Source organism: Ammospiza nelsoni, chromosome 26 (assembly GCF_027579445.1).
Source record: "Ammospiza nelsoni isolate bAmmNel1 chromosome 26, bAmmNel1.pri, whole genome shotgun sequence".
In the NCBI taxonomy this organism is placed as follows: domain Eukaryota; kingdom Metazoa; phylum Chordata; class Aves; order Passeriformes; family Passerellidae; genus Ammospiza; species Ammospiza nelsoni.
The window spans coordinates 2,443,493-2,467,793 of NC_080658.1; the positions used below are offsets into that span (position 1 = coordinate 2,443,493).

Below are 24,301 nucleotides of genomic sequence, written 5' to 3' on the forward strand. Positions count from 1 at the left end.
CCCCACTGCACTACGGCCCCCCCTCCCCGGCAGCAGCACTTTGGGGGGGCTGCACCCCCCAACTGCCCCCCCAGTGCTGCCGGGGGGGCCGGGCTGAGGCGGGGGCCGGCAGGGGGAATCCCACAGGGGGCTTAAGGAGGGTTGGGGGGGGCACAGCTGCGAGGGGGCACCCGGGAATGGTTTTATCACCTTTTTATCACCCCCCCCCCCCAAATTTAGGTTTGTGAATTTTTTCTTACCTCAGGCGGAGGCCGAGGGGGGGGTGCGGGCCGGGGGGGGGGCCGGCAAGGCAGGCCGGGCCCACCTAAGCTAATATATATATATATATATATATATATAAATATATATAAAATATATAATTTTTGTAATTAAAAAAAAAATCTTTTTACGGGTCGTTTAAAAGCAGAAAATCCCAACACCAGACACGTCCCCTCCTCCCATAGGCACAGGGGGCCGGGCTGGGCTCCCCCCACACCCCAGACTCCCCCCCAGCCATTGGGGTTGTGTTGGGGGGGCCCTGCCAGACCCCTTGCAGCTGGGTTGGGGGGCACAGCGGGGCTGTGGGGTGCCCTGGGTGAGGGGGCGCCTGCCCCCAGCCCCAAATACCAGCGCCGGATTGGACCTTGGTGCAAAATGTCTTAAACCCCCACCCAGGGGCCTGGCTCGGGCGGGGGCCTGGCTGGGACCCCCACTTTGGGGGTCCCCACTTTGAGGGGTCCCAGTTTGGGGGTCCCCACTTTGAGGGGTCCCGGTTTGGGGGTCCCGGCAGCACCGGCTGCGGGCGGTGCAATAGGAGCCCAACACTAACGCCCGCACTGGGCGGGGGGCACAGGTTCGGGGGTTCGCCCCCCACCCTTGGCACAGCACCGGTCCCACCTCGTGCCTTCGGGCCACGGGCGGGGCCGCGGCACCCGGGCGATGCCCCCCGCACCTGGCGGTGGCCGTGATGGTGCCGTGGCTGTGCCATGTCGGTGCCAGTTGGCGCAACGCCGGTGCCGCGGCCACGCGTGTCGTGCCATGTCAGTGCCATGGCAACTCCTGTTGGTGCAATGAGGGCACGGTGCCGGTGCCATGGCTGTGCCGGTACCGTGGCCATGCCACGCCAGAGCTGTGGCCGGGCCAGTACTGGTACCGTGGCTGTGCCAGTGCCGGCACCACGACCGTGCCATGCCAGGGCGGTGGCCGTTCCGGTGCCGGTACCGTGGCCATGCCACGCCGGTGCCGTGGCCGTTCCGGTGCCGGTACCGTGGCCATGCTGTGGCCGTTCCGGTGCCGGTACCGTGGCCGTTCCATGTCGTTGCGGTGCCGCTGCCGTGTCCCTGCGCTGCCCGCGCGTTCCCGCGCACACTCCGCGCGACACCGCGCGCTCCCGTCGCGACACGGGACGTGTCTTAATCAGCCCCCGTGACCCCCCCATCCCCGCACACGGGGCCCTGGGGCAGCTTGTCCCGGGCTGGGGGGGGGGCTCAGCCCGGCCCCCCCCACCCGCTGCCCACCCGCACGCCCCCCACCCACCCTCTACACCCCCCACGCCCCCCCCGGGCCGTCCCCGCGTCTCCGTCTCGCGTCGCCATCGCACGTCCAGCATCCAGCGTTCGGTCCCGGGGGGCCACAGCGGTGCCCCCCACCCCTGCGCCACCTCCCCCGGGTCACCCCGCGTCCCCCCCCCCGGTCCCCGTGCCCCCCTGTGTGTCCCCCCCCCCAAGCACATACCTCATGGCTCCAGAGCTGCCCCTGCCCGCGGGCGTCGAGCCCGGCCAGCACCTGGCCCAGCACGGCCCGGCTCGGCTCGGCGCGCCCCACGCGGGGTCCCCCACTATGCAGGGTGCTGGGGAGGGGGGGGGGGGGGTGGGGTTGGGGGGGGGGTCGCGGCCGGCGTCGCTGAATGTAGGGGCGCGGGCCGGGGGGGCCGTGGAGCCCCCGTGACAATCACAGTCTGTGACGTGCGATTTTAAACCCTTTTGTGTTTTGGTCAGGATTTTAAAGAAAGATATTTTTATGGTAATTGTTGCTGGTCTATTTTACTATATATTTATGTAATAAATATATGATGAAAAAAAAAACCAACCAACCAAACCCCCCCCCCCCCCTCCCCGACCACCCCCTCCCCTCCTCTCTAGACCCACCTCACCCTCCCCAGCACGGCTCTGCGTCCCCCCCCCGGCCGCCAGAACGGGGGTGTCGGGGCGAGGGGACCCCCCCGGCTCTGCCAGCGGTGCCGTGGGGGCGGTGCCCGATTTGGGGTGGGGTGGGAGGGGGTTCCCAGCATCCTGGCGCCCACCTCGGGGTGAATCCCTGCGAGTCCGACGGGGTCGGTGCTGCCCCGGGGGAGGGGGTGGGAGTCTGTGTGTCCGTCCCCCCACGCTGTGGTGTATGTACAGGGGTGCGCGGGAGGGGGGTCCGGGGGGGCACTACTGGGCGTCGATGCGGAAGGAGAGCAGCTTCTCGGAGTGGAGGTTGTTGAGGGTGCGCAGGTCCGGCAGCTTCAGCAGCAGTTTGGTGAAACGCGAGGTCTCGGCCGGGCGCGTCTTCAGCACGAGGGCGCGCAGGGCCCGCAGCAGCGTCTCCTGCAGCTGCTCCACCGAGGCCGTGTCCTCCATGCCCGAGCGGTCTGACGAGGCAGGGGAGGGGAGGGGACACCTCAGTTCCACCCCCAAAACCTCCTGATCACACCCGGCATCACCCTGATCCCAGCGCTGAATCCCCTGATATTCCCCCGGTATCACCTCAATGCCACCCAAATCCCATCCCTGAATGCACCGAACACTCGACTAACCCCCTGATCCCAGCCCCAAACCCCTCGATTCTTTTCCAAACCCCTCGATTCTTTCCCAAACTGCTCTGATCCCAGCCCCAAACTCCTCCATTCTTTTCCAAACTTGATTCTTTTCCAAACTCCTCTTCTCCCAGCACCAAACCCGATTCTTTTCCAAACCCCTCGATTCTTTCCCAAACTGCTCTGATCCCAGCCCCAAACTCCTCCATTCTTTTCCAAACTTGATTCTTTTCCAAACTCCTCTTCTCCCAGCACCAAACCCCTTGATTCTTTTCCAAACTGCTCTGATCCCAGCCCCAAACCCCTCAATTCTTTTCCAAACTTGATTCTTTTCCAAACTCCTCTTCTCCCAGCACCAAACCCCTCGATTCTTTTCCAAACTCCTCTAATCCCAGCCCCAAATTTGATTATTTTCCAAACTCCTCCCATCGCAGCCCCAACCTCCTCGATGTCCCCAAATCCTCCCGTGCCCACCTGCTGAGACCAGGACAACGGCAGTGAAGAGCCCCAGCTCCTCGTCACTGAGCTCGAGGGCGCTGAGCTTCTCGCTGAAGTCGAACATGGCCCCCAGCAGGTCTCCCATGCCCATGGCCCACAGCTCCTCCAGCCCGTACCGCGTGCGGCTCATGAACGTCACCGTCTGCTCCTTCACGTCGAAGAGCGACGCAAAACGAACCATCAGCACCTGTGGGCAGGGGGCAGGATGTGGGACAGGGCACCAGGCAGAGCTACGGGCACCGTGCTTCATGCCAGGGACATCGGTCTCCATGTTACAGCTCCCAAATGTGGGGCACTGCCGTGCCATGGGGCACCAGGCAATGCCAGGGGCATTGTGCCGTGCCATGGGCTCTGTGGTCCATATTGTGACCACCAAATGTGGGGTACCACGCCATGGGCACTGTGTGATGCCAGGGGCACTGTGTTTTATGCCACAGCTCCCAAATGTGGGTCACTGCCATGCCATGGGGCACCAGGCAATGCCAGGGGCATTGCGCCATGCCATGGGCTCCGTGATCCATATTGTGACCACCACATGTGGGGTACCATGCCATGGGCACTGTGTGATGCCATGGGCACTGTGTTTAATGCCATGGCTCCCAAATGTGGGGCATTACAATGGGGCTTCATGTTAGCCCGTGGTGCCCAGTTGTGGGGTACCATGCCATGCCTGGGGCATCGTGCTCTGTGCCACAGCTCCCAAAACAGTGGCACTGCAGTGCCACGGGGTGCTGTGTAATGCCAGGAGCACTGTGCTGCATGCCACAACTCCTGATTGTGAAGCACTGCAGTGCTGCAGGGCTCCATGCCAGTCCTCAGGGCACTGTGCCATGACAGGGACACCGTGCTCTGTGCCACAGATCCCAAATGTGGGGCACTGCAGTGCTGTGAGGCACCAGGCAATGCCACGGGCGCCGTGGCTCTCAAATGTGGGGCACTGCAATGCCACGGGGCTCCTGCTGTGTTCTGGCCCACTGTTCCCATGCTTTGGGGCTCCGTGCCAGTCCATGGAGCACCCTGTCAGTCTGTGGGGCACCATCGAGCCCTCACCATTATCCCAGGACGTACCTCAAAGGTGCCAGCCTTGAGCAGGGTGACCTGGTCGTGCTGGGAGAGCGCCTGGAAGCCGGGAATGTGCTTGGCGAACTCCACGACCTCACGGACGGCGGGGGTGAAGCTGAGGGAGAAATCCTCCCAGATCTCCTGCACGGAGCGCCCGCTGCGCCCGGGCACGTGGCTGTTCATGGGGCACGCCTGCGGGGGAGCGGCGGTCAGCGGGCACCGGGGGCACCCCCGGGCTCTCCCCACCGGGGAGCGGGGCACGGGTGAGGGGGTCGATGTGATTAGCGGCTAAAAACAGCCTGGGGAGGGGAGCGGGAGCGCTCACCGGCAGGACGTCCTTGGGGCCGCGGGGCCAGGGGCACCCTCGCGGGGCCGGGGGCTCGGGGTAGGCGGCGGGGCACAGCCGGGGCTCGGGGGGCCCGGGGGCCCAGGCGGGGGGCGCGTCCCAGCGCAGGAGGCCGCTGTCGCAGGCGGGAGGGGGTCCCAGCTTGTCGTGCGCGTAGATGAAGATCTCCTTGTGCGCCTTGGCCACCTGCGCGATCACATCCTCGGTGGCCCCGCCGGGGCTGGGCGAGCGGGGCGGCGTCAGCTGCTGCGGGAACTGCGAGAAGCAGGCGGGGGGAGCGAGCGGAGGGGGGCCGGGGGGCGCTGCGTGCCCCCCGCCCGCGGCGGGACCCTCGCCGGGCCCCGGCATCGGCGGTGGGGCGCTGGCCATGCCGCCCATGGCGCTCTGCATCTCCGCCAGCATCCGCTGCTTCTCCCGCTTGGGGATGCGCCCGAAGCGCACGGCTGGGGGGGACACCGGGGTTAGGGGGACATCAGCGGATGGCGGGGACACCCCCATGCCCCCCCAGACCTGCACCATGAGGGGGTGATGGGAGCGGGGCTGCATCCCTGCCCTGGGTTTGGAGGGGACACACAGCCTTAAAAATTGAATACTCGGTCCTGGAGGGGACCCAATATAGGGGGACCCATCCTGGGAGGGGACATGGAGCCTTAAAAATTGAATACTCGGCCCTGGAGGGGACCTAACATAGGGGGACCCATCCCGGGAGGGGACACGGAGCTTTTAGAAATGGAACACTCGGTCCTGGAGGGGACACAGAGCCCTGAACATAGGGGGACCCATCCCAGGAGGGGATGTAGAGATCTGAGTAGAAGGGGATGCATCCAAGGGAGGGAAATACAGCCTGGATGTTGGGGGACCCGGTGTGGGAGGGTCAGCCCTGGCCATTGGGGGGACATGCAGCTCTGGGCAAGGGGCACTCAGTCTTGGAGGAGACACGCAGCCCCACGTATGGGGGGTGCCAGGAAAGGGGGACACATCCCTTGGGACAGGCACAGCACCCAGCACAGGCGGGGAGCGGCTCCAGAGGGGAGGCACAGCCCTGGAGACATCCCGGGAAGGGACCAGCGTGCTGGGGACGGGGAAATCCCACCCCCGAAGGGAATCCCCGGCTCGGGACGTCACACGAGGGTCCCTCCGAGCTCACCATCACGGGACATGCCGACCAGCAGGCACTTCTTGAAGCGGCATTGCTGGCAGCGGTTGCGGTTGATGCGGACGATGGAGCAATTCTCGTTCTTGAGGCACTTCTTGTACTGGATGTTCTGCTGGATGCTGCGGCGGAAGAAACCCTGCGGGGCGAGCGGGGGGCATCACTGGGGGTCCCCGCAGTGTGACAGGGGCTCCGTGCCTCATCCCCGGCCCCATCCCGGTACCTTGCAGCCCTCGCAGGCGTGCACGCCGTAGTGGAAACCGGAGGCGACGTCCCCGCAGACTTTGCAGAGCAGCACCATCCCGTTGAGCTCTGCGGGGGGACGGGGGTCAGCGGGGTCCAGGGGCGGGGAGACGCCCCCTGCCACCCCCCCGGGAGCCCCACTCACTGGTGACGGTGCTGCCGGATTTGCTGGGCGAGCTGCGGCGCCGCTCGTCCGCGGGGACCGGCTGCACCCCGGGGAAATTCACCGAGGAGCTGAACGAGGAAGAGGAGGTGGAGGAGGAGGAAGAGGATGACGAGGAGGAGGAAGGGGAGCCGTCTTCATGAGGGGCCAGCGTGGCTCCGCCATAGGCGCGGGAATCCTGGAGGGAGCCGGTGGGCGATGGTGGGAAATAGGTGGGGAAGGGCTGCGAGCCCGACTGGGAGCTCCCGTTGGAGCTGTCGCTGCACAGGGACACGGGGCTGGTGCGGGTGGGAGAGGCGCCGCTGGAGCCCACGTAGCTGATCACCCCACCTGCAGAGAGAAGGAGCCACTCATGCACCGAGCCGTGCCGGGCTCAGCCTCCCCCGCCTCACGGAGGTGGGTGGGATGCCCAGGGAAGCACCCCAAATCCATCAGCAATCAGGATCCGTGGGCATCCCGCGCTGCCACACGTGCGCTGAGCCGTGCCAGGCTCAGCCTCTGCCAGCTGAGGAGGGGAAAACCCCTCGGAGGGCGATTGCAGCCCCAGGTGGGGTGGGATCCATAGGGAAGCATCCCAGATCCACGGGCATCCCTGTGGGCCCATTATGCGCTGAGCTACACCAGGCACCGCGGGGGTGGGGGGGAAGCCCCCCAGAGGGGAATCGCAGCCCCACGCGGGGTGGGGTCTCCAGGGAAGCGGCCCGGATGCATCCCGGATCCGCGGATCTCCCGCTGCGCCGCACGTGTGCCGCCCACCCTGAGTCAGGCACCGCACCCAGCGGCAGCCACGGGCCGCGGCCCCACGTGGGACGGGGACGGCCGGGTTTATCCGGGTACGTGCCGGCTGGGGACACGGGCAGGGCACCCCGGAATTGCCTGCAGCAGGAATGTGGGCTGGGAACCCTCTGCAGAGGTGAAATCAGGAGGTCACGGAGTTGCTGCTGCCGTTCCTGGCTCGGTGCCTGCAGCTCCCGCCCCACGGCTCCCGGGACGGTCCCACGGCGCAGCCCCCCCCGGTACAGAGCCCCCCACGGCACTGGGGTGCCCCCAGTGCAGCCCCTCCATGGCACCAGCGCAGCCCCCCAAACTGGGGGGGTAAGTCCGCACTGCAGGACTGAGGAGCTGTGTGAAGACCCCCGAAAATGGGGAGCAGGATAGGGGGGACACACGCGTGGCCCCTGGCTGAAGGCACAGCCGTTGTCACCCCACTCACGGGGCAGGGACAGCAGCACCGGGACACGACTCCGGGCTGGGACACGTGGATGGTGATGTCGGGGACACACGGGATCACCAGGGCCATGTGTCTCCCGCCGCACACGGTGCCGCTGGCACAGATGCCACGCGCCAGAGCCAGCTTGTCACCATCCCCCCTTCACTGAGCCATCTCCAAAGGGGGTCACCGAATTGGGGACAGTGGGTCCCACCTCCAGGCCAGCTGATCCTGGCGACCCCCCCCCCCCCCCCCCCCGCTGCTAAGGTACCAAAATAATTGGGGGGATCCCCGCACCCCAAAAGCCTCGGGACACCCATTTTAGGATTTAGGGTGCGGGGATTCCCCAGGAAGGCTCGCCCTAGAGATAGGGAAACTCTGTTGACCCCAAAACAGAGGGAACCCCCCCAAACAGCCTCCCCGCAGCCCCCCCCGAGCTCAGGCGGCCTCACGCCGCCGCCCCACGTGCTCCAGCCGCACGTGGCCCCCTAAACCCCGCCCCTTCACGCTTTACCACGCCCACCCGCCTCTCATTGGCCAAACTTCGCCCCGCCCCCTCTCGTTGCCCCGGAGACAGAGCCGCCCCTCCAATGAACGGCGGCGTCCCCAGTTCCGCGCGTGACGTCATCGTTGATGTCATGCACCGACCAATGGGAGGGGGCGGGGCGGGGCTGAGGGGAAAACAAACTCCGCACGTGGCAGCGGCGGGGAGGGGGACACGTGCGGGGGGGGGACACGGGGGAAGGGGGGGGCACCGCCTCCGGTCCCCCCCTCCCGGTGCGCAGGGAGCCCCGACACGCGCGGCGCCGCCTCGGCCGTCCACGGGCTGCCCGGTCCCGTGGCCGCGGTGCCGCTGATAGCGACAACCCGGTCCCGTGGCCGCGGTCTCCTCCGGTCACCCTGATCGGTCCCGCCGCCCGGTACACACCGATCCCCGTGTCCCGGTTCCTGGACAGTCCGGTGCCGCTGCCCCAGGAGACAACAGCCGGACCCGCTTCACTCCCCTCCGGTTCCGCTGCCCAGGACACAACAATCCCCGCTCTCACCCTTCCTACCCCTACGTCCAGCACTCTCCGGCGTTCGGGAATCCTCGGTCCCGGTCTCCGGGACACCCGGGTCCCGCCGCGCTCCCCTCCGATCCCGCTGTCCGGGACCTCCCGGAACACAGCTCCCCGTTCTCAGCCTTCCTACCCCCGCGTCCCGCACGCTCCGGCGTTCGGGACAGCCCAGTCCGGTCTCCATCCCTCCTGCCCCGATCACCGGAGCACCCCGGTGCCGGTGTTGACATCGCCCCGGTGTGCAAGACGCCCGGTACCGGCGCGCAGCCCTCCCTACCCTCCTCCCGGGGACACCCCGGCCCCGCTGTCCGAGCCTTACCCCGCTCCGCAGGACCCCCCGGTCCCGGTAGGACGGAGCCCCGTTCCGGGACGCGGTCCCAGCGCGCATCCTGCCCGGTCGGGCGTGCGGGACCCCTCGGTCCCGGTGTCCGGACCCCTCCAACTCGCGTCTCAAGCGCGCAGCCCCTCTCCGCGGTCCCGGGGCGCTGCCCCCCGATCCGCTCCGGTGCCGGGGACCGCTGCCGCTGCCGGTGCCCGCACGGTGGTCCCGGGGATGGGGGGCTCCGGCGGGGCACTGACCTGTGCTGCCGGCCTCGGGGGCCGCCATCCTGTCCCGGCCCCGTGAGCCTCCCGGAGCGGAGCCGCGCCGAGCCGTGCCGCGCCGCCGCCCGGTGCGGGCTGTTGTGCGCCCGCCGCCCGCCCCGCCGCCCCCCGCACCGGCCGCGGCTGCGCACTGGGCCGCACGCGGCGCCGCCGCCTCCCCCATGTGATTCCCGGGGACAGCCTCGTGCCCCAGTGACACACTTTCCGCCGGCGGCCTCGGCCCCGCGCCGCCGCTGGGGAGCCCGGGCTCGGCGGGGACCCCCGCACCGGGGCCGCCCGACGGACCGCGGGGACCGGGACCCGCACCGGGACCCGCACCGGGGGGACGCGGGGCGCCCCGTCGGGCAGCGCAGCACGGTCCCCGTGCGCGCTGGGGACCCCCGGGCGCAGCAGTGTCCCCTGCACTGCGGACACTTGGGTGCAGCACCTGACACATCTGTCACCTGGCGCGACACCATCCCCCCAGTCACGGCACCGGCAGCGCTGTCGCCTTGCACAGCGCTGTCACCTGCGCTGGCAACACCTGAGCGCGGCGCTGGCTGTCCCCTGCAGCGGGGACATCCACTGTCACTCTGCGTGCCACCTTCCCCTGGGGATACCTGGGCACCGATGCCACCCCGCACAACACTGGGGACACCCAGGTGCCTCTGTCACCCCTCAAATCGCAGCCCGTTGTCCTAGGGACACCCAGGCACCCCGCGTGGCACTGTCCCCTGCACTGGGGACACTCAGCTATCCCTGTCACCCCACATGGCACCGTCTCCTGTGCCCACCTGTTCCAGCAGCAGCAGGTTGCCTGTGCATGGCACAGCCCCCTGCCCGCTGTCCCCACGCTGTCCCCACGCTGTGCCCGCGGGTGCCCGCTGTGGCACGTGCCTGGCATCCACATCCCAGCCTGGCCCCGCTCCTGGCTGCCGCGGGGGCTGCGGCAACGCCGTGCCAGGGCACAATTGGTGGCAGATCTGGGTCGCGGAGCCGGCCGGGGCCAGCCCAGCCCCGGTGGCACCGTGGGGCTCCCTGGGTGCTCCTGCAGGAAGGTTTTGGGGGTGCCCGTGTGCCGGGCGCTGCCCTGGCACCCAGCCAGGAGGAGAAGGAGCCGAACACGGATGTGCCAGCGCCGGGAAATCCTCCGAGCTCATCCCGCAGGAGGGGAGGCCTCCGGTGTCCCTGCGGAGTTCCCGGGGAGGGGACACCAGAGCTGTGCACCCCAAACACTCCCTGGAACCCCTCAGCTGGCGGTGTCCGGGGTTTGCTGGGGGTGCTCCGGGATTTTGGGGTTCCCCAAGGCACTGGGGCAGGGGGAACACCCCGACACGCCACAGGACGTGCCCTTGCCCTGAGTCACGGGGCGGGTGCGCGGGGCCGTGGCACCTCCGGCCGGGAGAACCGCGGAAGGATGTGTGGGGCCAGGCGGGAACGGCAACGGGGAACCCGGGGGGGACACCCCGTTCCTGGGGTGAAGGGACCCCCGTGGCCGCACCGTGCAGTGCCCCCGGCCCCCGCAGCTCCTCGCTCCCCTCCCGGCACGTTCCCGGGGATTATCCGTGACTCAGCCGCGCGTCTGGGTTGGGAAAACATCCCCGCGCACGGCGCTGCGGCACACGGCGCCGGGGATGCTCGCCTGAATCCCGGATCCCCCCGGAATCCCCGGGACCGGACAAATCTTTTGGGGTCTCCCTGTGGGAACCCCGCACGGGGAGTCCTGGTGGGGGTGCTGTGAGCAGGGACCCCGCGCTGGGCACAGCTGGGATATTTCCGGGATATCCCCCCTCTGGGACCACCCATGGGGAGCGGATTGAGGGAGAGGAGCCACCAAAGCCATGGGGACAGGGGGGTTCTGCCGCTGACGTGAGCGGGGAACGCCCCCAGAGGCCGGGTCTGTGTCTCGGGGGACTCCCTGTGCACCCCGACATGGCAGCGCCCGTGCCAAGCAGTGCAGGGCACGGAGGGGGCACCTGAACGCCCCTCGAGGTCGCCACATGCCAGATTCACTCCTAAATCCTGCACTTGCACGGATCTGTGCAGCCCTGCACCCCCAAACCCTGCATTCCTGCATCCTGCACCCCCAAACCCTGCACCCCTGCATCCCGCACCCATAAACTCTGCATCCCTGCATCCTGCACCCCAAATCCTGCATCCCTGAAACCCCAAACTCTGCACTCCTGCATCCCAAACTCTGCATCCCTGCATCCTGCACCCCCAAACCCTGCATCCCTGCATCCTGCACCCCCAATCCTGCATCCCTGCATCCCAAACTCTGCATCCCTGCATCCTCCACCCCCAAACTCTGCATCCCTGAATCCTGCACCCATAAATTCTGCATCCCTGAATCCTGCACCCCCAAACCCTGCATCCCTGCATCCTGCACCCCCAAACTCTGCATCCTGCACCCCCAAACTCCGCATCTCTGTACTTTCCTGAGGATCCTGCAAGCCCAGAACCTGACCCCCTGTATCCTGCACCCCCTAACCCTGCACCCCTGCATTCTGCACCCCCAAACTCTGCACTCCTGCATCCTGCACCCCCAAACCCTGCATCCCAGCATCCTGCACCCCAAAACTGCATTCTGCACCCCCATACTCTGCACCCTTGCATCCTGCACCCCCAAACTCTGCATCCCCGCATCCTGCACCCCTAAACTCTGCATCCCGGTACTTTCCTGAGGATCCTGCAAGCCCAGATTCTGCCCCCCTGTATCCTGCACCCCCACATCCTGCACCTCCCGGGGTCGTGCCAGGACGCCGCGGGGTACCCCCACCCGCCGTGGGGTGCCCGGACTGTCGGGGGGCACACACCCATCACCCCGTCCGTGCCACCGGCTGTGCCCCTGCCCTTCCCGTGCCCCAGGTGCACCCCCCATTTCAACACTCCGCATTTCCCTCCCCGCCACTGCTCCCGGGGGCAGGAGGCAGCGGTGGGGCCGGTGCCCGGTGCCGGTGCCCGGTGCCCGGTGCCGGTGCCGGTGCCGTGGCCGTGCCGCGTGACGCTCGCCCCGCTTCCCGGCCGGCGCCTGCGTGCCGAGGGTTTATTTTTACTCGGGGCTGGAGCCTTGTTTACCTTGTTGAACCTTTTCCAGGAAAAGGGGGAGGGGGTGTCTCCGCCGGGACACCGGGGGCTTGTTCTTGCTTATCCCCCCCCTCGGCCCCCGGGGTTGGACAGCGGGGGCTGGCACGGGACAGGACCCCCAGTCCTGCACCCCCAGCCCCACTCGGACACCCCCAGAGCTACCGGTGGGGCTGCAGCTCCCCTGTGGGTTTGGGGACAGCGGGTCCTGCTGTGTCCCCGTGTCACCCTACACTCATCGAGCCTCACTTTCCCCACTCGTAACTGAGCTTTGGGGGGGGCAACCAGAGGTGCGGGTGCAACCCAATTTGGGGGTCCTGCAGCCCTGACCCCCCCTTTGTGTCCCCATTGGGGGGAAGAGTGGGGCAGGACCCGCAGTGGTGCTGTAGGGGCAGGAGAGTGCTTGGAGGGTCGGGTTTTGGGGTGTTTTGGGGCGGTTTTGGGGTGTTTTCCTGCAGGGAGCAGCCCTGGCTCGGCCCCTGGCTCTTGGCTGGGGCAACAGCTCCCGCTGCCAGATTCGTCCTCCCTCCCCGGGAACGGGAAAAATCGGGTAAACAAGGCATTCCTGGCCCCGGGCGGGGCACCCCGCGGCAGGTGGGGACACCCCGTGGTGTGCGGGCACTGCGGAATGGGGCAGAGCGGGGTTGGGGTGCAGGGAGACCCCAGGAAGTGCAGGGATTTGGGGTGCAGGGTTTGGGGGTACAGGGACCGACCCCCAAGAGGGGCAGGAGTGCAGGATTGCGGGGAGCAGGAGTGCACAGATTTGTGGATGTGTGGGATTTAGGGATGGATGCACCCCGGGAGGTTGCAGGGACCCCAAAGAATGCAGGATCAGGGGGTGTAGGGACCCCATGAGGATTTAGGGGTGCAGGGCCACAGGAAAGGTGCATTGGGATGGTTTGGAGGTCTCAGCACCCCAGGAGGGTTCGGGGCCCCAGAAATTGGGGTGACACTGTGACATAGGGGTGCAAAAGGGGTGCGGGACCCCGGGGGTAGGGGGGACCCCAATATGTTCATCATGTGGGGGGCTCTGGGGAGCACCCCCAGGGGGAGGAGCCCTGGCACCTGCCCCCACCCCCCCCCCCAATATCTCAGCGATGTTTGTGCTGATGTTTGTGCTCCCTCTGCAGCCTTGGGACCCCGCGGGAGGGGGGGCAAAGGCGGGCAGGGGGCGGGACAGCAGCGGGAACTCCTTCATCCTCCACATCCCCCTCCTCAGACCCACCACCTGCGAGCCCTCCTCCCCTTTCCCCTTCCGCCGTCACCCCAAGTTTGACCTTCCCAAGAGTCAAACCTGTGAGCAAGTGGGGAGGGGGCCACCCCATTAACGCCCCCCCCCCCCTCCAAACCCACAGGTCACAGAGAGGCCACGGCGCCGTGGCCAGCGGCCGGGTTGGCATCTGTGCCAGCCCATGTGAGCGGGCTCCCTCCTCCTCCTCCTCCTCTTCCTCCTCCTCCTCCTCTCGCGGGGAGCCCTCTCCATGCGCGTCACGTGGCGCTGGCATGTGCGCCCTGCTCCATTTTTAGCCCCAGCAGCCTCCGTGCTGCAGAGCCATGTGCGGGCGGGTGCCGGCCGGCACGTGGGCCTGCCGCAGCGGGCACCGGCACCGGCACCGGCACCGGCCCGGGCACGGCGGGGACACGGCACCGTGTGTGCGGATAGCGATTTGTGTGTGTGTGTGTGTGTGTGTGTGTGAGCATGGTTCTGTGTGTGTGTGAACATGGCTCTGTGTGTGTGAGCACTGTCGTGTCTGTGAACATGGTCATGTGTGTGTGTGAGCATGGTTCTGTATTTGTGTGAGCACTGTCATGTCTGTGAACGTGGCTCTGTGTGTGAGCATGGTTCTGTGTGTGTGTGTGAGCACTGTCATGTGTGTGAGCATGGTTCTGTATGTGTGTGAACATGGCTCTGTGTGTGTGAGCACTGTCATGTCTGTGAACATGGTCATGTGTGTGTGTGAACATGGTTCTGTATGTGTGTGAGCACTGTCATGTGTGTGAACGTGGCTCTGTGTGTGAGCATGGTTCTGTGTGTGTGTGAGCACTGTCATGTGTGTGAACATGGCCCTTTGTGTGTTTGAGCACTGCCATGTGTGTGAACATGGTCATGTGTGTGTGTGAGCATGGTTCTGTATTTGTGTGAGCACTGTCATGTCTGTGAACGTGGCTCTGTGTGTGAGCATGGTTCTGTGTGTGTGTGAGCACTGTCATGTGTGTGAACATGGCCCTTTGTGTGTTTGAGCACTGTCATGTCTGTGAACATGGTCATGTGTGTGTGTGAGCATGGTTCTGTGTGTGTGTGTGAGCACTGTCATGTGTGTGAACGTGGCTCCGTGTGTGAGCATGGTTCTGTGTGTGTGTGTGAGCACTGTCATGTGTGTGAGCATGGTTCTGTGTGTGTGTGTGAGCACTGTCATGTCTGTGAACGTGGCTCTGTGTGTGAGCATGGTTCTGTGTGTGTGTGAGCACTGTCATGTGTGTGAACATGGCCCTTTGTGTGTTTGAGCACTGCCATGTGTGTGAATATGGTCATGTGTGTGTGTGAGCACTGTCATGTGTGTGAACATGGCTCTCTATGTGAACATGGCTCTCTATGTGAACATGGCTCTCCGTGTGTTTGAGCACTGCCATGTGTGTGAACATGGTCATGTGTGTGTGTGTGAACATGGCTCTTTATGTGAACATGGCTCTGTGTCTGTGTGAACATGACTGTGTATGTGAACATGGCTCTTTGTGTGTTTGAGCACTGCCATGTGTGTGAACATGGTCATGTGTGTGTGAACATGGCTCTGTGTGTGTGTGAACATGGCTTTCTGTGTGTTTGAGCACTCTCATATGTTTGAACATGGTCATGTGTGTGTGTGAATGTGGTTCTGTGTGTTTGAGCACTGTCATGCATGTGAACATGGCTCTGTATGTGTCAGCATGGTCACACGTGTGTGAACATGGCTTTCTGTGTGTTTGAGCACTGTCACGTGTGTGAACATGGCTCTGTGTGTGTGAGCACTGTCATGCATGCCAGCATGACTGTATTTGTGTCAGCATGGTCACACGTGTGTGAACACGGCTCTGTGTGTGTGAACATGGCTATGTGTACTAACCCGCTCATGTCTGTGTGAGCACAGCGACATGTGTGTGCAACCACAGCCATGTACATGTGTGAGCACAGTGTGTGTGTGTGAGCACAGCCACACGTGTGTACAACCACATCTGTGTGTGTGTGTGAGCACAGCCACACGGGTGTACAACCACAGCCATGTACATGTGTGAGCACAGTGTGTGTGTGTGAGCACAGCCACACGTGTGTACAACCACATCTGTGTGTGTGTGAGCACAGCCACACGTGTGTACAACCACAGCACAGCCACACTTGTGTACAGCCAGGATATAAATACAAGAGCAGCCACACATGTGTGTAACACAGCCAACCATGGCCCCGTGTGTGTATGAGAATGGCCACACACGTGTGTAAACACAGATGTGTGTGTGTTTTTGAGCACACCCACACAGGTGTTTGAACACTGCCACCCCTGTGAGTGACCACAGCCACATGTGCACAGTGACACGGGGGGGGGACAACCACAGCCCGCCGTGTCTGAACAGCACCCACCCATGTGCACACGCTGCTGCCAGGGCTCGATGTGACCCATGGCACAGCAGGAACCTCGGAGGGGCTTCCCCAGTGCCACACCGCGGGGGTGGCACCGCCGCCGTGACCCGGCCACCAGGAGCAGGGGCACCCTGAGGCTGCCAGGGGCTGGGTGAAGGGGGATCTCCCCCCGCGTGTGTTTGCGTGTCCCTGAGCGCGGCTCTGCAGAGGGAGCCACGTCCCCCACGTGTCCCCTGTGCGTCCCCAGCACGTGCCACGCGTGTCCCCTGTGTGTCCCCGGTGACACGGCCCCGTGTGCTGCGGGAGGGGCGGAGTTTCAGCCGCGAGAGGGGGAAACGCTCCTCCGTGTGCGTTTGTGTGTGTGTGTACGTGTACATACATGTCCCTACGTGTGCCTGCAGTGCGGGCTGTGCGTGTGCATGAGTGTGCATACATGAGTGTGCTCCGGGACTGCAGTCGGGGTTGCTGAGCAGGGGCTGCAGTGTCCGCGGGCTGCGCCTGTGCTGCAGCGGGGGCTGCGCTCGCTCCCTGCAGGGGGACACGCGTGTGCGTGTGCGTGTCCGTGCATGCACGAGTGTGCTGGGGCTGCAGCCTCTGCAGAGAGGGTGCTGCGGACTCTGTGTGTGTGTGTGTGTGTGTGTGTGTGTGTGTGTGTGTGTGTGTGTGCGCGCGCGCGCGCTCTTGCACACGTCCAGCAGGAACTGCAGAGCTCTGTGTGTGCAGTTCAGTCCCCGTGGGGGGGTGCGCGCCAGTGGGGAGGTGCGGAGCCCCAGAATCACAGCACAGCCCCCCCCCCCCATGCCCGGTCTCCCTGCACGGGGGGCTCGCAGCTCGGGGTCCCTTTGTGTGGCCCCCCCGCCCCTCCGTGTCCCCTCCCGCCGCGGGACCGGCCCGTGACCCGAGCCCCCCCCGTGGGGCGGGGAGCCGCTACCGCCACTCTCGGGGGCCCCCGAGCGGCCGCCCCCGGTACTGCGGCGCGGGACCCCCGCCTCACGCGTGTCCGCGTGTCGCGACCACCCCCGGCCCCCGGCGCGGCCCGTGGGGAGCGGCGCGGGTGGGCACCGCCCCGGGGGTCCCCGGGCGGGCACCGGCCCCGCTCCTCACCCCCGGGGATCCCACCGCCCCCACCGCCGCCGGCGCATGCGCGCCGAGCCCCGTTCGCCGGTACCCGGGGTCCCGTGCCCGGTACCGACCCCCGCCCCGCCGCCCCCCCGCGCGGCTCATCCCCGCGCGGGTCATCCCCGGGCCAGGGGCCGCTCCGCGCCGATGCCCCCGGCGCCCCCCGCGCCGCCGCCCCGCGGTGCCGGCGGGCGGTAAAGGGGGCCCGGCCATGCGGTCCACGGCGTTCCGGGGGGGCGGGCGGCGGCGGCCCGAGGGGGCGGGCGGGGAGGAGGAGGAGGAGGAGGGGGAGGAGGGGGAGGAAGGCCCCGCTCCGCCGGCCCGGCGGCCCCGGGCCCCGCCGCCGCTGGGGGCACACACGGGCCGCGGCTGCGGGGTGGCGGAGCGGGAGCGGAGCGGGGCCGCGGCGGGGCCGGCGGCCGGCGGGGGCAGGGCCGCGGCGGGGGATGCGGGCGGGCTGCCCGGGGAGGCGGCGGCGGCGGGGCCGGGAGCGGGGCCGGGGCCGGGAGCGGGGCCCGCGGAGCCGGGGAAGCGGCGGCCCGCGGCCCGCGCAGCGATGGGCGCCGGCGGAGGGTCGCCCGGGCAGGCCGCCTGCCTGCGGCAGATCCTGCTGCTCCAGCTGGACCTGATCGAGCAGCAGCAGCAGCAGCTGCAGGCCAAGGAGCGGCAGATCGAGGAGCTCCGGGCCGAGCGCGACACGGTACGGCGGGGAAACGGAGCGGGGTGGGGGGGGGGGCACCGGGGGGAACGGGGAGGTGGGCGGGAATGCGGCGTGGAAGGGGTTAACTCCCGCCAAGGTTAACTCCTCCTTGGGTTTAACCAACCCCCCCCCCCCCAGATTGAACCCACTGCCCTGTGGAGTGAGCCCCCCGCCCCCTCAGGGTTAATTCCCCCTAAGGTTTAACCTCCCTCAGGTTTAACCCCCCCCACCATGGGGTGACCCCCACCCTAGGGTTAACCTCCCTAGGTTAAACACCCTCCTATGGGTTAACCCTCCCCATGGGGGTGATCCCTACTGGATTTAACCCCCCCTGGCTTTAACACCCTTCCCGTAGAATGATGCCCCCTCCCCACAGGGTTAATGGCTCCCCAACACCACCCAGGGGTCCCTGGGATTGTGGTGGAGTTCTGCCCACCAACAGGAAAGTTCTCACTCCCCCTGACACCCAAGGGGTTAATGCTGCCCCCCTTTTTGGGGGTTAATACCCCCCTTTTTGAGGATTAATACCCCACTCTTTAGGGGTTAATACCCCACTCTTTGGCGGTTGATTTCACTTCTCTTTTTTTTAAATTCCGTCCTCTCAATGCTTAATTTACCCCCTCCCCTTGTTTGGGTTAATATCCCCCTTACCGGGGCAATACCCCCTTTTTGGGGTTTGATTTCACCTCTTTTACGGGGGTTAATTCAGTGCCCTCTTTGGGGGTTAATGTGCCCCCTTCTTTGGGGGCTAATTCCACCACCTTATTGGGAGTTAATGCCCCCCAAATTAACCCTTTGAGGGTTAATTCTTTGGGGTGAATGCCCCCTCCTCTTTGGGGGTTAATTCCACCTCTCTTTGGGGCTTAATTCCATCCCCTTGTGGGTTAATGTCCACCCCTCTTTGGGGGTTAATTCTGCACCCCATCGCAGTTATTGCCCCCCACCTTTGAGGGTTAACTCTGTGCCCCTGTTTGGGGTTAATGCCTCCCCCCCAAACCCTTTTTGGGGGTTAATTCCACCTCTCTTTGGGGGTTAATTCTGCACCCCATCGCAATTATTGCCCCCCTCTTTGAGGGTTAACTCTGCTCCCCTCGAGGGTTAATGCCGCCCTTTCTTGGGGGGGTTAATGTCCCCCCATAGGGGTTAACATCCAACCCCCTTGGAGGTTCATGTGCCCCTCATGGCAGTTAACCTGCTCCCCCCATGGCACCACAGGGGTTAATCCCCCCCCCCCCCCCGCCTTGACTGATAATGCCCCTCACGTTCTCCCCTCGTGGGGGAGGCCCCTCGGGGGTTAATGTGCCTCCCTGTGGGGGTTCACCACCCCCCTGGCACCCCAGGGGTTAATCGCCCCCCCCCCCCCCCCAACTTGAGTGTTACTGTTCTCCCCCTATGGCACCCCAGGGGTTAATGCCCCCCTTCCCCTTGGGTGTTAGTGTTCTCCCCCATGGCACTCCAGGGGTTAATCCCCCCCTCTTTGAGAATTCCCTCATTGGGGGCATCTGGTACCGGGGGGGGGGGGGGGGGGGGGGTTAATGCCCCCTTCCCCAAAGGGTTAAACACAATTCTGCCCCCCCATCCCACCCACCCCGGGGGTCTCTGCCACCCGCAGGGCTGGGTTCCCCCCCTCGGGAGTCGCGGGTGCCCCCGGGGGTCGCAGCCCCCCCCCCCCCCCCCCCCCGACAAAGCGGCGGGGGCACAAAGGGCGGGGGCGGGGCGGGGGTTAACGGGCCGCCGCCTGTTACCGTGGCGACCGGGCGGGGGGGGGGGAGGGGAACCTTAAAGGGGCCGCGTCACCGGGCGGGACACGGCCACACCAGGCCACACCACAAGGGATGTCGCCTCTCTCGCTGCTGGGGCCAGCTCGGGGATTTGGGGGCCGTCACAGCCATGAGAGGCTTCCAGGCTTGGGGGGGACACTGTGGGGTCCCCACAGCTGTGCTCTCCCCCCGCCCCCCACGTGTGTCCTGCGTCACCCCATAAATGCCATGTGTGCCCCCCCCCACATTGTCGCACCTGCGTTGTCCCCCCATGGGTGCTGTGTCACCCCATAGATGCTGAGTGTCCCCCCCACAGCCATGGGTCGCCCCCCTGCCAGCCCCACGGTGGCCGTGTGCCACCATCAGCGGTGGCTGCAGTGGCGGTGTCAGCAGTGGTGGCCCCGTTGGTGGCAGGAAGGACGGGGCCACCCCCCCCACGTGGTGTCACCGCAGGCAATGCCGCGTCCCCCAACATGGAGGAGCCACTGCGGCAAGTCCGTGATGGGACTCGAGGGGCACGGCCTCCCAGGGGTGACACTGCTGGGGACATGGGGCTGCCACACCCTGCGTGCACTGGGCTCTGCTCCCCAAAACTGGGCCACACCTTTGGGAGGTGCTGGGTGCCCAACTCTGCTGTCCACAAACAGTTCTGGGGATGGCTGGGGACAAGTGACCATGGGCAGGGGTCACCAGGTGCTCTTTAAACCCACAGCTAATTGCAACCCCCCCCCCCCTCCATCCTTGGGGAGGACACACAGAGGGTGGGACCCCCAAATCCTCTGCTTTCTGCTGCCCCATCTCTGGAAGTATTCCAGGCTGGGTTGGACAGGGTTTGGAACAGCTGGGATGGTGGAAGATGTCCTTGTAGCAGCACAAGCAGAGAGTGGCCATTTTGTGTTGTTGGACATCCAGTGGCAGCTGCCCTGGGGTGCCCAGGGGGTGACCCCACCCCGAGGTGAGCCCTCCCTCCCCTGCCTCGCAGCTCCTGGCGCGGATCGAGCGCATGGAAAGGCGGGTGCAGCTGGTGAAGAAGGACAGCGAGCGGGAGAAGCACCGCATCTTCCAGGGCTTTGAGGTGGATGAGAAGCCCGAGGCAGAGGCCTGTGAGAAGCTGCCTCTGGAGTGTCCCCAGGAGCTGCTGGAGCCTCCCCCGAGCCTGCAGCCCAAGCACTTCCCCTACGGCAGGAACGGGAAGGGGCATAAAAGGTACAGAGTGCATGGGGGGATGTGTGGGGAGGAGGGGGGACACTCCCTGTGGCTTCACTTTTGAGGTGTTTGGAGAGGCCACCCAGCACCAGGAACACATCCCTGTGTCAAGGAGAACCTCAAGAAGGGGAGTGCAGGGTCCCAAAATCTTGAGGAAGCCCTTCTGTAAACTGCTAAAGTCTGGCCCTGGTGCAGCAGCCCTGGCTTGGGGGTGCCAGCAGCCCCCCACAGCATCCCTGATGCAGAGTGAGGATCCATGTGCCTGGCTCAGCTCTTCTTCCTCCTGCAGGAAGCCAACATTTGGGAGCACAGAGAGGAAGACGCCTGTGAAAAAACTAGTGTCAGAATTCTCAAAAGTGAAGAGTAAAACTCCGAAACACTCCCCGGGGAAGGAGGAGTCGGGCGGCTCCTTGGCTGAAACTGTTTGTAAACGAGAACTGCGGAGCCAAGAGACTCCGGAAAAAACCCGCTCGCTCCTGGAGACCCCGCTGAGAGCATCAGCGCCACCCAAGGGTCCTGGCACCCACCCCAAGGAGAAAAGCTTTGTCAGTGAGGCCGACGACCTGCCCTACCTGTCCACCACAGAAATGTACCTGTGCCGCTGGCACCAGCCGCCGCCGTCGCCGCTGCGGGAGCCTTCCCCCAAAAAGGAGGAGACTGTAGCAAGTAAGGATGCAGAGAAGGGCTCCAGCCTGGGAACAGGGCTCAGGACCCTCATTCTGAAGCTGGGAAAGGGCTCCCATATTCCCAAAGGGAGTGCCCGTGGTGGTGGAAAGGTTCCATGCTGCTGGTTCCTTCCACTGCTGGCTCTGGGCTGTCCCAAATCTCATCCTGGGGTCACCCTGCTCTGGGCAGGGCTCCTGGCTGGGGTCTGGTGGAGCAGCTTCCTGTGGGTGGGTGGGAAATTGTCTCTGGCTCATGCCACAGTGACACAGCACTAGGGTCACCTGCTGTCCCCAAATCTGGTGCTTGTCGTGCCTTGAGCCCAGCGAGGTTGGTGCCAGCAGTGGGAACTGGGTTGTGCCAGGTGGCTCAGCACTGTGGCACAGACAGAGCCTGGCACATCCCTGGGAGTGGCTCAGGGGGTGGAGATCAGCTCTGCTGCCCTGTGGCTGGCTGGGGATGCGGGGTTGTCACATGGTTGTCAGCCAGATGTCCACTGCTGGCTCAGGATGGGGGTTTGGGCCGTCCTGAGCCATGCTCCAAGGGGAAGGATGGGCAGGAAGGGAGTGTGGAGGTGGTGGATGGAGCTGTGGGGATCCTGCTGGGGGCTAACACCCTTCTCCTTGTCCTGCAGTTCCGTCTTGGAGGGACCATGTCGTGGAGCCCCTGAGAGACCCCAACCCCTCGGACCTCCTGGAGGTACGTGAGCCATCAGTGCTGCCACAGGGGCTTTCCAGGCTGTCCCCCACTCCCAGAGCTGGTGGCATCTCATCCCCTCATCCAGCACAACCCCCATCTGTGGCTGGGAGGCTGAGGAGGGGGATCTGGCCCTGGGATGATGCACTGATCCCTGTCTGGTGTCATTGCAGAACCTGGACGACAGCGTCTTCTCCAAACGGCACGCAAAGCTGGAGCTGGATGAGAAACGAAGGAAAAGGTTGGAGCAAATAGGGTCTGGAGTTCCAGTCTCACAGGGGAGGGTCCTGGGGTGTCACCTGGAGCAGGGTGCATCTGGGATGGCACCAGGAATGCTGCAGGAGAAGGGATGCTCTCACATCACTGGCAGCCAGTGCAGTCCTGTGATCACCCTCTCTGCTGAGAGAGGGGTTCTGGTCTCTGGGGGAGTCTGGCACTGCCCCACGGCTCCTCACGTTCCCACCGTCCTGTTTTCCAGGTGGGACATCCAGCGGATCAGGGAACAGAGAATCCTGCAGCGGCTGCAGCTCCGAATGTACAAAAGGAAAGGGATTCAGGAGTCGGAACCTGAAGTTACCTCATTTTTCCCTGAGCCAGATGATGGTGAGGCTTGGGAAGGGGGTGTTGGGGATGGCGGTGTAAATGTGAGGGGGGTCTCACATGCTCTGGTGTCTCTCCCCAGTGGAAAGTTTGCTCATCACCCCTTACCTGCCCGTTGTCGCCTTTGGCCGGCCCTTGCCCAAACTGACCCCACAGTGAGTACTGGGGACAGGAGGGGATGGGGCTGGTGAGTGCTGATGTCACTCCTAACAAAGCACCCTGCCCATTTTGGGTCTGGATGGGGCCATTTTGGGTTGGGAGGGATCTGAGGTGACACCAGCTGTGCCCACAGGAACTTCGAGCTGCCCTGGCTGGACGAGCGCAGCCGCTGCCGGCTGGAGGTGCAGAAGAAGCAGACACCACACCGGACCTGCCGGAAATAAGGGAGATGCTGGGAGCTCCAGCCACCTCCAGGAGCTCCATCCTCAGGAGCTCTGAACACCTCTAAGGCACCAGAAGCTCTGCCATCAGCGGTCACCACCAGCTGCTGACGGATGGTTTCGTTCTTCTGCAATCCCAAGTTTTGTTCGTTTGGGTTTTGGAACGTTTCCCGGACTCATCCCCCGCACTGGCACCGCCTTCCCAGTGCCACCAGCCTGCAGCTCCTCTCCTGGGGGCAGTGGGTGGATCCCAGCCCCATCCTTGAGTCCCCTGTGTGCCACCCCTGCACTCCACAGCCCGTGGCCTTGGGATCTGGGGCTGTCCCGTGTCTGGTGGGAACAAGGGGATGACCAGCACCAGATCCCGTGTCTGGGGGTGCCACATCCCCCGGGACTCACCCGCTGCTGCCTTCATGTTGTGTTTAGTTAGAGAGCAGGATAAACAGCGGATTGTGTTGGAGCCAGCTGGGAGCTGGGAAGCGCCTGGGATTCTCTTTTGGGGAGGTTTTCCCCCCTCTTTGGTGGTTTTCCTCTCTCTGGAGTGGGGTTGGCGGGGGCAGAAGGGAGAGTTAAAAAGCAAAAATTTCTTCTTCTTTTTTTTTTTTTTTTTTTTTTTTTTTTTTTTTTTTTTTTGTGAAATAGAAACCCTGTGCGCACAATTTGGGGGGTTTTAATGTTTTTTTTTAAATGTAATTTAAATGTTTTGAGGCGGGTGAGGGGTTTGCTGTGAGGGGGGGCCATTATTGCCTGTCCGAGCCCCTGGGTGCTGCTGGACCCTCTTGGTGCTGGATGGGTGGGGAGGAGGCTCCATGTGTCCCTTTTCCTTTTTTTTCTCCCTATCTCCCTTTTTCCTCCTATTTCCCCCTTTTTCCTCCTATCTCCCCCTTTTTCCTCACTTTTCCTCCCTTTTTCCACATTTTTTCCCCCCTACACTGAGTCTGTGCCCCCCCAGTCTTATCCCCCCCTTGCCCCCCTCTCTATAATTAACCCCGAGCTTGTTGAACGCCGGAAAACTCGTTTACAAAAAGAAAAAAAAAAAATTAGCAAAAAAAAAAAACTTCAAGAAAAACAAACTTAAAAAAAAAAAAAACAACCCGGAAATTGTTAAAAAAAAAATCGATAAAGTTCTAAAACCGCCGAGTTCTAAACAAACGTTACGGGGAGGGGGTGGGGGTCACTCGCGGACACGCCCGCTCGCTGGTTTTATTTTATTATTTTTTATTGCTTTTCGTTGTTGGTTATATATTTTTTGTTTTGGTTGGTTTTTTTGTTGGCTTTTTTTTTTTTTTTTACAATAAACAAGGAAAAGGCCGCTGGGTGCTGATGATTTACCCGCCCTCGGGTGTGACGTCATTTCCGCGCGGCCGGTGACGTCACCGGCGCGCGCGGCGC

General features: G+C 64.4%; 3 protein-coding genes across 3 annotated transcripts; 2 read left to right on the plus strand and 1 right to left on the minus strand.

Annotated features, from left to right (window-relative positions):
* Positions 1 to 2,176: 2,176 nt before the first annotated feature.
* Positions 2,177 to 9,124, minus strand: NR1D1 (nuclear receptor subfamily 1 group D member 1). The gene is made up of 8 exons (XM_059489348.1): positions 9,089 to 9,124; positions 6,224 to 6,571; positions 6,059 to 6,147; positions 5,830 to 5,974; positions 4,662 to 5,125; positions 4,343 to 4,528; positions 3,251 to 3,461; positions 2,177 to 2,611 (listed from the first exon to the last, which is right to left on the minus strand). Exons 1-8 carry the CDS (start codon positions 9,114 to 9,116, stop codon positions 2,412 to 2,414), a joined length of 1,671 nt encoding a protein of 556 aa, XP_059345331.1. The 5' UTR covers positions 9,117 to 9,124; the 3' UTR covers positions 2,177 to 2,411.
* Positions 9,125 to 9,862: 738 nt separating this feature from the next.
* Positions 9,863 to 17,102, plus strand: LOC132084019 (basic proline-rich protein-like). Its single transcript, XM_059489014.1, has 8 exons — positions 9,863 to 10,119; positions 11,777 to 12,342; positions 12,634 to 12,725; positions 13,306 to 13,479; positions 13,703 to 13,844; positions 16,033 to 16,136; positions 16,242 to 16,337; positions 16,740 to 17,102. The coding sequence occupies exons 1-8, from the start codon at positions 9,863 to 9,865 to the stop codon at positions 17,100 to 17,102; spliced, it is 1,794 nt and encodes a 597-aa protein (XP_059344997.1).
* A 279-nt stretch (positions 17,103 to 17,381) lies between these two features.
* On the plus strand, positions 17,382 to 24,217 carry MSL1 (MSL complex subunit 1). The gene is made up of 8 exons (XM_059489350.1): positions 17,382 to 17,604; positions 20,347 to 20,570; positions 20,860 to 21,236; positions 21,868 to 21,932; positions 22,103 to 22,170; positions 22,408 to 22,532; positions 22,612 to 22,684; positions 22,822 to 24,217. The coding sequence occupies exons 1-8, from the start codon at positions 17,461 to 17,463 to the stop codon at positions 22,910 to 22,912; spliced, it is 1,167 nt and encodes a 388-aa protein (XP_059345333.1). The 5' UTR covers positions 17,382 to 17,460; the 3' UTR covers positions 22,913 to 24,217.
* The last annotated feature ends 84 nt before the right edge of the window (positions 24,218 to 24,301 follow it).